Source organism: Gymnodraco acuticeps, unplaced genomic scaffold (assembly GCF_902827175.1).
Source record: "Gymnodraco acuticeps unplaced genomic scaffold, fGymAcu1.1, whole genome shotgun sequence".
NCBI lineage: Eukaryota > Metazoa > Chordata > Actinopteri > Perciformes > Bathydraconidae > Gymnodraco > Gymnodraco acuticeps.
Window position 1 is genome coordinate 500,917 of NW_022992284.1, and position 12,867 is coordinate 513,783.

A 12,867-nucleotide genomic window follows, 5' to 3' on the forward strand; every position below is an offset into this window, starting at 1 on the left:
CTTGAAAAAGTATTATACAATAATGTTCTGCTAGTCGCTTTGGATAAAAGCGTCAGCTAAATGTAATGTAATGCTAGTAATTACAGCATGAGGATCTGTCTCTCAAAATAGCTTCCCTAACACACTTTTTTCTTAAAAGAACACAAACAAGTACACTTGCATGTACTTCCTAATCGCACAGGGCATTCTTTTCCATTCGCCTGCAGGTTCTTTCTGCTCCATTTCCACAGCAGCAGACTAGGGGCAGACAGTAAATGTCATGAGTTACCACTGCCTCCCTATGTGGAGTCCAGCTGGCCGAGGTCAGGTTGCTGACTCCCTAGCATGCCTGGAAAATTGAGTGGGATGCTTTTAGGACTATCCCAACTCCACTTAGCTAGAAGCCCATCTCCGGAACATGTTGGCAGTGCCTCAGAAAATTGAAAAGAGCAGCATGTTGAAGGAAGTAAAGTAAGTGTAAGCTGAAGCCTTCAAAGAGCAATGGAAATATTTTTTTTACGTCAGAAACCCTCCCTCGGCAGGGCATCGAGTTCAGTGGGTTTTTTCAAAAGGGTACTGGTAGATGTATTAGTTACTGTCCACATCCAATGCATTACCCACACTGAGCTTTGAACTGAACATTTAACTTCTTCTTTTTGCTCTTAGGCCAGAGGTTGTCATAACAGTTTTTGAATAAAAGACACCATACGCTCCGATTTTGGCATGAGCAGCAAGAATAGAGATACCACAGCCATTGTGCTGACAAGCAAATAGATACAAAATTCAAACGATGTTCTTGCAGTCAGCGTGTTCCCTCAAGATCCAAACAGACACTGCCCAGGGCCACCCACTGCATCTCAATTCTTTAGACCAGCAACATAAAGGAAATTATGTTTAGAAATGAATACATTATTATTAATAACATTTTCAAAGTTGTAGGATCAGCAGATTCTGAGAGAAATCTACTTTACATAAACCCATGTCTTTGTATCTAATAAATCCTCAGGACATGTGTTTGATCTTAATGTAATGTCCCAGTCTGGAATCGGTATATGTGTTAAAGCCATAACAATACAACTATAATGGGCCTTTATAATGTCTCATAGGTGAGGAGTTATGTACAATATAATTTATTATAAAATGTTACCTCTGAAAATAATCTATAAAACTCATAGAGTTATAAAAATGCCTCTGTCATCAGTATGGAGGGAACCAAATGTGATGTAAGGAAGTTGATAATGAGGATGACAGTGAAGAGACTCACCAATACGGCTTCCAGGAGGACGGCATGAGTCCAGCATTCGTAGCATACGGAAAGGTGACAGCCTAAGTGGGGTCTCTCTTTCCCCCATTCTTATCCCCTCTCCCATCCTAGCCTCCCCCAACCTTGAGTCTCCTACACCGGTAGCACGTGCAGGGCACCCTTGGTGGTTGCCTGACGTATCCATTGTTCCAGAGGATTCAAAAACACTACAGTTGGAGGTGTGATTAAAAATTCAAAGAGACATTTTAGAAAGAGCCAGGGCCTAGTCGAGGAGATGGAAATCACTTCAGTCCAGTCTGGGTGGGACCGGGGGCTTCAGAGATGGTTGCTGTTTGAGGGTAAACGGGGTCTGTATCTCCATAGAGTCCCAGGCAGAACTAAACCGTCTTACGTCGGGAGGACAGTGCAGGCTGCACAGGCACACTAATCAAAATGCAACAACTCCCTCGGCTACTACTCCACTTTAACACACTCTGTTTTTCTGTAGACACTCCCTCTCTCCACCTCTCTTTCTTACTCGCTCTTTTTCTCTCTGCAGTCTCACTCTGCCTGCTGACTAAGGAAGGTCAAACTCCGTGCAGGTAGACAAAATGCTGCAGAGACAGTGCAACAGAACCAGCTGAAAACTGTTACACCCCTTCATTCAGGAATAACAGGTGTTATGTGTCCATCTCTATAATTCACGCCGAAGCTCACACACCTAGACACCTACAGCTCCTTTTACGAAGAAAAACACCTTCTTTCGGTTTTCAACTATCCGAGTTATTTCCTTCACGTTCACTTTTCCATGTTCAGTCCAGTGTCTTCTTCTTTTTCCTGATGTTTTGTTCCTTCTGTTCTTCCACTGTTATTCAGCACACCACTCTATTCATCCTCTCTCGATTGCTCCCTCCTTGCCTCTGGCGCCCCTATCAGTGCTTTCAGTGCCGTTAGTCCTACCTTGCTCTCATGTGATACCAATCTTTCTCTCTCTACCACCCTCCGTCTGTCTCCATCTCTCCCTCCCTCCCTCGCTCTTCTCTTCTCCATCTGGGTCCAGAGATGGTGTTAAATATACAGTACTCTCCTCTTTCTATTCAGGAGCCGACGACAACATTTTCTGCCCGACCAGCCTCTTTCTTTCACTCCGTCTCTATCGCCCCATCTTATTTGCCTGCTCTCTCTCCTGCTCCACCTGCGTCCTCGTCCTTATCACTCTCTAGCGCAGACATTAAAACCCTGAAGCTTTTGAGTGACGCCTCTAGCATCCTAGCTCACATCTCCCCCCTCTCATGCATTTTCTCCACCTTCCTGTTTCTCTTTCCGTCCTTCCTCGTGGAACTGAATCATCGGCCATTATCATTCTCATCTCGTGCCCACATACACACACTATCCCTCCTACATACCATTGCACACACGTAACGGTGCATGCCTTTCGCTACTACACACATAAATGGCTCTAGGTGACACACCTGCATAGCAAACAGCATATGAACAAACAAACATTGCTTTTCAAAATATAAAACAAGGAACTATCCAGCAGGATGTAGAGATGTTATCCTGGTGAGTGTGTCGCTGCATTTGAAAACATTTTAGTTTTTCTTTGCAGAGATCCGAGTGTTTCTTCTTAATAAAATGTGCAAAATGGACTGAGGGGGGCAGCAGCACAAGCATTACAAGCGTTAAGGTCCTATTACATCCTTGCAATACAACACTGAGGGATTAACCATAGTTGTAATGGCAAAGGCCTGTGAGTCTTTGAGATAATTTATTAGATAGGAAAAACATAAAGGTGGGATATTGGAATCTTTTGTAAGCTCTTTATTGGTTGGTGTAGGTTCCAGGAAATACCCTTTGACACAAAGTAACTGAGTAACCCTAACACTGTGTTTGAGTACAGGTTTGAGGAGCTTGACATTTGCTTTTGTAATTTTTGTTGTTGGTTACATTTAGGATATTACATAAGAAACATATAATCACTTTAGAAAATATGATGCCTTGTCATAGATAAAACAACCACAAAAATACAGCTTGTGAAGCATATAAGGTTAGCTTCACATTTAGGTTAACATTAAATTCATGCATACTTAATGGGTAATAATTGGCCATTGATACAATAATATAATGACAATAGCTATTATGTGTGTGTGTATATATATATACACACTCAGTACTTTTATTACACTGTTCATTGAGACTGTGAATATTGTAGTATAGTATAGTAAGGTATAGTATAGTAGCATAATATAGTATGTCATAGCATAGCATCTTAGTAGTTTTAACAATTTTAAAAAAGTGTTTATAAAAAAATGATTGTGTTGAAAATGTCAGCAGGATAAAGTTAACATGCAGCAGGGTTAACACTTCAAAAACTGTTCCTCAAATGTGTGCCACAACTATAAAGAGAGAAAAGATCACCCTCCCTTCATGTCAATAATCAAGATGTCGTGTAAGCCTTAAATGACAAAACACACTTCAGTAGAAAACCACTCACACTCTAGATGTCAATAATGATGCATTTAATCATAGGACAAACACCACTTGACACATCTAACATGTAATGGCATAAATGGCTTGGATGAGCAAATATATTAGATAATCGGCGAACTGTATACTTAACTAATCTTGAACATATGTTAAAGCTAGCTATGTGCGCAGCTGTCTAAAAATTAATATTTTAGAGGACTGTAAAGTGTGCACTTTAATGTCTCCACATGAGGCATACTTAGGAATATTTAGTTTGGTCCATTAGTCTATACTTCAAATTAGATCCAGGTAAAGAGTAATGGCCATTTACAGGGCATTGACAGACATATATTGATGTAGAGTGCTGCATCCCTGAGCTTAAAAAACGCTGGAGGGAGGGAACATTTAGACTGCAGTAATTACCTATAAACCTTTTATCTGCATCTAAGGAATCTTATTATTCAATTACTGGGACTGGAGTGCCCACTGTCAGCTACCGGCCCCCTATGTGCCAGTCCCCAATGCCTCACCCACCCCTTCCCTTTGCTATATTACCACATAGAATCACCTACATTCTTTAGAAATATCTTTCCTTTGCCTCAAGCATAAGCTACTGTAACAGCAAGCCCTAACACACACAAAAGGCTTACAAGACCAACTACGTAAAAAGACTGCACTCCATTGTTCTTACTAAATCCAATCTGTGAGTGAGCAAAGAGGGTTAGAGTGAGCAAATGGCCGAGAGTGTAGGGAGACAGGGAGAGGGCTACTGCGATTAATGCATTACATTAAATCCCTGGCACAGACAAGGTCTCTCGTGGTGGTGTACAATACACAGAGGGAGATAAGGGTGGTCTGAAAAGCTTTCCATCTTTTATACTTTGCCCCCTTCTGCTTTTATCTGGAGGTTAAATATAGTATTTGATGTATGCAGAGAGAAAGTGAGAAAGAAAAAAAAGGAGACATCTGTGACAGAATCAGAAATAGCAGACTGCGGCGGGAGAGAAGGCAGCTTTCAGCCGAGTCCCTACTCTCAGTAAAACAGACGGGAGGGCCGGGTAATCCTCAACAGTGTAACTACAGATCTCCACTGAGACAAAGAAATTAGGTAGCGGTGAAAGCAAAAACGAAAAGTGCAGTGCTCGTCGTTCCTCACTGTAAGCACTGTGTGGTGGGATGGGTGTTGGCCCCAGTTAGCAACAGATGAATCACAAACCTGTACAAGCTCCCTGGCTCTGGCAACTGGCCAAACTCTAACACACAAATATAAACCAGCAGTCAGGTCCACTTACACAGATGAAAAGTGAATTTAATTGAATACTACTATAAATGGATAGAGCAACTTAAAGAAATGCAGAGAAAGACAGAGGGAGAGAAAAGAAGAGGAGGGGTGGGCAATGTCTTTAGTGCAGCGGAAAGAGAGATTGCATCATCATGTTGCTTTATTAACGGGTGTGACGTGATCTGACTGCTGAGTGGTACACAGTGAGTCAGCGAGACCAACCAGTGGGACACACACACACACACACACCCACACCTCTTAACATTTCCAACTACACCTTATCATGATTTTAATAATAGAGTAGCATCTATTCTAGGTTCTTAGGCAAGCTACGTCCATTTCAGAGCTTTTTCTGAGCTCAGAGACAGCTGTGGGTCTTACAGGATGAAGTCACTCTGCCAGACAGCCTGTGGGCTTAAGGGTAGTGCATTCACATATTCCAACATATTACTGGTATTTATACATATTGCCGACTTTCTAATCCCCTCAAACCGATAATCTGCAGCAATGACAGTGATGTTGATTTGATGATATTCAAAGATTTTGACCTTGTCATGCATATAGTTTGGATACATCTTGTGTTCTGACATGTGTCAAGTAGGTGTTTAAAGATATAGTTGGACATTTCTGGGAAATGTACTTATTTGTTTTTCTTGCCAAGTGTAACATGAGGAGATTAACACCAGTCTTACACTGTAAATGGTCATGACAGACAGGAGACGGTTAGCTTAGATCATCACAAATACTCAAAGCGGGGAGAATACCATAGAAGCATTTCTTAACCTGTTAAACCCTGTTTTTCAGGTTTCAGGCTCGAAAATGACATTCCCAGAAAAAATGACCATATCTTCCCTTCTAAAAGGGTTAAATTAATAACCTTGTTTCTCAAAGTAATGATAAACCTGTGAGTTGGATGTAGAAAAGTCATAATCAATATAGATGTTTTTTATTTTAAAGAAAATTCAGATTGAACATGGTAAAAAACTGTAAATCATAGTGTCCGTCCAAAAAATATGTTGTACTTATAGTGAAAACTAACCTTGGATGATGGGTTAGTAGACTAACAGCTTTAGGAATCCAAAGTACAACATATAATAAGTACCCTGTATCAAGATTGATGCAAAACAAGTGATATTTGACCTTTTTAGACAGATTTAGCTAAAATAAAACCCTCTTTTGGGGCCATTTGGGTGGATTTTTCATATCTCTGGCCCCCCTTGCTGGATTTTGACATGTGACATCTCTTTCTGACCGTCAGAGCCATTGGAATCGAGGGGAACTCCCACATAGTCCTTATTTGGTAATGTGTGTGTGTTAGACTGCCGCATTGCCGAGACCGGAAGCAGCAGCCACTCTGGTGGCTACCATTAGCAGCTAACTTTTGCTCTGCGACTTTTACATAAAAATGGAATTATGGATTATAAATGAAATAATTTTGTTATACAGATACGTTAAAAACCTATGGATTAACCGATTCAGCCGCGTTTTTTCTCGTTTTAATGCCATTGAACACGTATTTTGATCAGATTGACAGCTACGGTGAGACGATCTCTCTAGAAGCTCCGTAAAGGTACGTGTTGTGATGTCTGTGTTTGCTTCCCCTGTCGCGAGTTCGGATCACTCAGTGATGATACTATATACCTAAATAATCTGTGGAACCTCAGCTTTAATCGGATATCTTGTATGTGCAGCGACGATAAGTAATAAGGGTACTTTTATCTTGAGTTATGTGCCAATGACCGTTAGCATTTTTCGCTAAGGGGTCATTTAGATGCTTCTTATGAGACTTGTGTTTTGTCTTGGTAAAAATGGTTTGTATCGTCAGTTAGCTGATATTATTCCCGTTAATCTGGTATAACACATTAATAGGTTCTTAAATATTAAAATCCCCTGAGACACAGTGTCGTGAGAAAAAAAAACAGGGTCCCCTCCGGCACAGGACTGTCAAACTATTCCTTTTACACCCCTCTACATTTCCTGGCATCAAATGTGTTGGTGGAACATATGATTTGTAAATTAGTTATTAGAATATTGAAAAGCATCTAGCGTCAATTGTCTGGTTAAAATGTGTAATCCAGTTTACTTCTTAATATATGAGAGGCTATTTTATTTGGAGCAAATTTATTTGTACAGCTTCTCGTTTGGACAGCATTTAACATTTGAGGACTTTGAAAAAAAAGGTTTACATTTGTCAAAGTAAAGTCAACTTTGGGTATTAATTTAGCGATCATTTTCAAACTAGCCCTATGCTGTGTAACCTATTTTGTTACAGTGATCATCTAAATATCATCCATCCTTGATTATCTCATTCCCAGCTCGCAGGATGGAGCCATCCTGTAAGCTCCTGATATAAGACTAGATACCTTGTCAGTCAGAGTTCAATGGATGCAAGGAATCCCGTTCTGGTCTATCTGCAGTTCACTCAGCCATGGACACAGGAGATAAACAGCACAAATCAAATATGACTCCTGAAGGAGCCATTGTGAAACTAACGCTCCCCCACCACTCTTTCCATCCCTCCCTCCTTTCCCATTTACTTTTCTTTCTCTTTATCACCTAGTCTCTCGTTATCAATCCTGTTGCATTCTCTAAGCTCTATTTCTTTCTAAACCAAACCAGTCTCCAGCCTCCAAGGGTTCAGCCCCTTCTGTTGGCTCCATCCTTGACTCTCCCTTCCCCACTCTATCCCACTGCTCCTGATATAAGCCGTTCTGCCACAGTGGGAAATTAGATTACTGGGATCCATATAGCATCAGACCACAAGTTCCATTACATAATGCAGACAGACAGAAGGAAAAGTGATTGTGGGTGCACGTGCATTTCTGTGTGTGATTATGTGTATGTTGGATTAAGGTCATTAGAGTTTTAGCCATCCAGATTTGTAGTAAATGTTGGGAGGATAGCCACGTTGTGTCAGTTAATACCGATTAACACCGAAGACCCACATACATACACACATACCACAAACAGTGGTAAGCAGCATTGACATTTAGATGACATCAGTGTGAGTGTGCGTGCGTTATCAAACCACAGCGGCAGAATTGCTCAAGCTTGCTATTGCTCTGGTAAAACCCTTATAAAATTACACAAAATAATGCGGAATATTATTTATATGCATGCTAAAACAAATGATAAAGAAGAACACTCTTTACTTAACTTCTGACGCTAAGTTGAAATAGGGGGGAATGTTGAAAAGAAAAAAACAGGGAAACTTTGACTTTAAGTACGAAGTAAAAGCACTTAGTTATTAGGCAGCAACATTGCTCCTGTAAATGTGATATTATTTGCCTATATATAATAATCCATTACTTTATATGTAGATAAATAAATCTGTAACAATGCTTCAAACATTAGAAATCGTAGATCTTCAAGGTAATACTGCAACTGGTTCCTGCAGTATGTGACCTGACTACGGATAAGCAGTTGACGATGGATGTACAGTATGTTTAAACTAAGTAACCAGTATATATAGCTATCAATCAATGTTCAGCATATTCATTTAACAATGTGGCTTCTTATATAAATGAGCATAACAAATTACATTTTATTTAGCTGACGCTTTTATCCAAAGCGACTTACAATGACCAATTACAGGGACATTCTCCCTGGAGTAACTAAGGGCTAAGTGCCTTACTCAAGGGCACACTAGTGGTGGTGTTCCAGGCGGGATTTGAACTCACAACCTTCCGATCTTCAGCCCACCTCACTATCCATTTAGACCACCACTACCCCCAAATAAATTGTCTAGTACAACAAACACCTAAAAACTTGTACTGAATATAGTTGCTTTACAGTTTACAGTTGTGCATGCATGCATATGTGTGTGTGTGTGTGTACCCAGAGATCCAGTCCTGTGCAGGCTCAGGTAGGCTCTGTCTCTCTCCAGCCCCCCACCCGGCTCTCTGCGCAGAGCGGTGCGGCCCAGATGACTGGCATATTGACGCAGGAAGGAGGGAGCACTGTGTGAGGCCGGGGGGTGCACGGCGCACACAACCATGGGCTCTGAGACACGCGATGCAGATGGAAACGAAGGGAGACAAGAAGAGAGTGCGAGAGAAGGCAAGAAAGTGAGGGCAAAGCTCAGAAGAGAAGCAGGTTGGCAGAAAACAACAGATAAGAAAAATACAAATAGAAAGGAAAATAGCATAAGGGCAAGAAGAGAAGCGGCAAAATAGAGACAGGCAGATAACAGGAATTGAAATAATAAACAGGAGAAAAAGACAACACAGGGTCACACAGAGACCAACTACAGACAGATAGCAGAACATGTACAGTAGGCACAGTGAAATGTGTAGTCGTGATAGATAGAATAGTGAGAAATGATACCGCTGCTGTACTCATGTCAGAAGAGAAAGCAGTTGTGACACAGTATCAGAAATAGCCATGGAAGGCATGCATAGGGGAAAACATGTTGATTTATGGACAGAAACAAATGAGAGTTGAGGAAAAAGAGAGTAATGCACACAGAAAACTAGCAGATGAAATGTAGAGAGCAGGCAACAGAGGAAAGGGAGTAACTGAATACTGATGGAAGGACTAGAGAAGATATTCGTATAACTGCTGGGGGTAAAATCTAACCCAATAATAAACAACTGACCTAGTACCTCACTCCTCTCCAGTATGTGTGCATACATTGACATTAATGAATAATTTGTGCAGAATGTGGGTGGAAGCCCACTTGTCGCGTCTCCTATGTTTCAAATAATTCCCTAATTTCCGCCACATTGCACTGCAAATTCCACTGTGATCCCTGAGCATTAGGGTTTGATGTTTCTCTAAAGTCCTCACATGACGCCCTCACAGTCTCACCTCGAAACACAGTTCCTCAAAGATCACAGTGGTAGAACAGCTCTGCGGTTAGCACCATCTAATTAGCACTTTGAAGAAAGTGGGGAGTTGTCCTTTTGCACAGTCTGACTAAGATATAGGGATGTGGGGGTCGGAAGAATGATGCAGCTAGGGAAAGGGCAAGAGGAGATGTTGAATACAAGATGTAGTGCAGTTGTTAAAGTTCACTTCCTCTATCCAACCAGAGTGAGATGTAAAAAACTAGGAGGAGGATGAAAGCGGTGGCAGGGAGTGAAATTAATCAGGCATATGTATGGTTGTTGCTGCCAACAAAAACCAGTAACAAAGAACAAACATTTATTTTTCTTGTATGAAAACTGCAAATCTGCCTACATCTCCGTTTTTCTTCTGTCTGTCCTTCCTTTCGCTTTGTTTTTGAGACAAAGCATCTTTTGAAACAGAGGCAACCTTTTGGGCTATGTTCTGACTTCATTTCTGTATAGAGCCTGAACATGAGGAGAACACACACACACACATACCATGTATACATCACTTCAGGGGACATTACATTGACTTACATGCATTTCCTGGAGACTTATCCTAACCTTAACCATAACCAACACGTGCCTAACCCTAATCCTAACCAAGTCTTCACCCTAAAATTAATGATTGCCCTCATGGGGACCTCCATTATGTCCCCATAAGGGAGGCGAGTCCCCACATGTGACCGTGTAAACAGATTTAGGTCCCCACAAGTATAGTAATGCTAGGCCACACACACACACACACTTTATGTCAGCTAAGGGCTCAGATTTGTTTGAATAGGGGTCCTGCAATCCTTGAGGGTGCCCAGCAGATGGCACCCACAGTTGAGTCAAGAATGACATTGCTTTTTTAGCACTTCTATTTAGGAGCTAAGACATTCTCTTTTGCTCACGTGAATACACAAATTACTGTATCTGAATCTCAACATAGCTTTGTGAATTCAGATACAATTCAAGTCCTTTCAGTCCTGATGAATACCACGTTATAAAGTGAAGCGAAGGTGATGAGGTTGATGATGAGGTGAAGATGATAAAGGTGGGTTGAAAGTTAAGTTTTGTTATGCATGTAAGTTGTGTATTTGCAATGTATGCTTTCATTAGAGAAGCGCACATTAAAGATATTAAAACACAAACATTATTGAAACACGGGCACATGCTGCTTATAAGATACTAACATTAACAAACACATTATTTCGGGGAGAGGCTCATAGTAAATAAAAGACATACAAAAACGAAGGCAATAAAATATATTCTGTCATGATTTTGAAAAACCTTCCAGCATCGATCAGTTATGAGCTCTATTTTGACTCTCTCTCCCTACGCCACCATTTGAGGACCACAACATGAGATACTGCTTCTTCGTGTACTTAAAAAGCTAAAAATTAAGAATTACTGTCTTAAACTGTTGTAGCACATGAGAAATGACTCTTTAATAAGAAGTCAGGTCTCCTGTACGCTAAGACGCTAACCATAACAGATGCTGGAGTCAAACTAATCACTGTGTGTCTCCTAAGAGGGTCATGGAGGTGACACAATTACTCTTCGTAATGACAAAACAAGCTGCATGACTTTTTAAGCTTTTTATTCCGTTATGAACAGTGATGCCGTATTGACATCCAGTAAACAGAAGGTTGTTATTTTGAAGGTTGAAGCCAGCTGCAAAGTTTGATAGTTCCCTTAATGCAGGGGTGTCCCAACCTTTTTCACCAAGGGCCACATACAGAAAAATATACGAAGGTCTGGGCCACTGACTAGAGGTATATTGCCTCATAAGGTCAATTATGCTTGTGAGTGTTGGCAGCTCATCCCTTAAAACAGAAGCCTCAGATTGATTATAATAAGGAGAAATAGGAAGGGTGTATTTCAAGCTTTTTATGTAAATAAGTCATTGGTCTTTTCTCTTATCAACTAAGATATGTAAGAAAATGTTTCCAACTTTAAAGGTGGGGTAGGTAAGTTTGAGAAACCGGTTCGAGATACACTTTTTGTTATATTCCATGGAATGCTCTTAACGTCCCGACAGCAATGAATATCTTAAGTGCTTTGACAAAAAATCCATAAAAATATTTCATCGTCGTAGTACTGTAAAAAGCATGACCAATCATGACCAATCATTTTAGCCGGCCCAGCTAAAATAACTGGAAGGCCTACCTGCCTGTCAGCCTTCCATCGGTGCACAAACTCATTTGTAAGGAAGTGGCAGATTTTTTCCGGTTGTGTATTTTCAAATTCTAGCACACTCGAGCCGGTTTCTCAAACTTACCTACCACACCTTTAATTGACTGAATTTATTTGAAAAGTGGTTTTATTAACACATGAATACTACTGTGTAATATATTTTTACATATATATTTAAGAAGTACAATATAAGACAAGCACACATTTCATTTGTGGTCCATATTCCATTATACTTTTTGAATTTGATGAGGGCCGATTCAAAATGGTCCACGGGCCGCATTTAGCCCACGGGCCATAGTTTGGACACCCCTGCCTTAATGCATCTTGTATGCCTGTGTGATGGTGTCTGCATAGAAGCTTGTGGATACCTGTGTTTGCGTTCACTTGAGCCTCACCATTGTCCCTGGCTGCGGACGGCTCATCCAAGGCCATCTGTTCAGCCAGTTCGGACAGAGACTCGTCGACGGGCCGAGCGCTGCGTAAAGACATGGACAGCCTTCGCTTGATTATCTTCATCCTGTCCATCTTCCCACCACACCACCAGGGCCCACAGGCCTGAGAGGAAAGGGGGAAAAAAACAACATTATCAATATCGTCATAGCGCCCCCATCATTATAATCATTGCCGTCATTTAAACCATCAATAGCTATATCCACACTGCACTGTTAATCTACATTGTACGGTGAAACGACTGCATTGCAGCCTCTGCGCATTTTCTACAGTTCTTTGGGCTCCCGATGATTGTGTTTGCTCACGCAGCGTGTGTTCTCATTGTTATGTTTTCCAAGAGCAAACATTGCAGAATAAAAGACACAGAATGAGAGTGCAGACCTAGAGAGAATGGGAGAAAAAGTGAGCAACAATCAAATGTAAAAAAAAAAGCATGT

At 41.0% G+C, this 12,867-nt stretch overlaps 1 protein-coding gene across 9 annotated transcripts in view; it reads right to left on the reverse strand.

Moving 5' to 3' along the window:
* Positions 1 to 12,867, reverse strand: part of LOC117540721 (cyclin-dependent kinase 17-like) — a 43,455-nt gene that overhangs the window by 20,267 nt on the left and 10,321 nt on the right. For 3 of the 9 annotated variants that reach the window (XM_034207515.1, XM_034207514.1, XM_034207517.1), the window contains exons 2-3: positions 12,349 to 12,535; positions 8,808 to 8,972 (exon numbers count right to left, since the gene is read on the reverse strand). In XM_034207515.1, coding sequence (XP_034063406.1) covers positions 8,808 to 8,972; positions 12,349 to 12,505 — 322 coding nt within the window. In that variant the 5' untranslated portion in view covers positions 12,506 to 12,535. Of the gene's footprint in view, positions 1 to 1,243; positions 2,702 to 8,807; positions 8,973 to 12,348; positions 12,536 to 12,867 lie in introns of those variants that run through there. The other 6 variants (XM_034207522.1, XM_034207521.1, XM_034207523.1 and 3 more) reach the window with 4 other exon arrangements.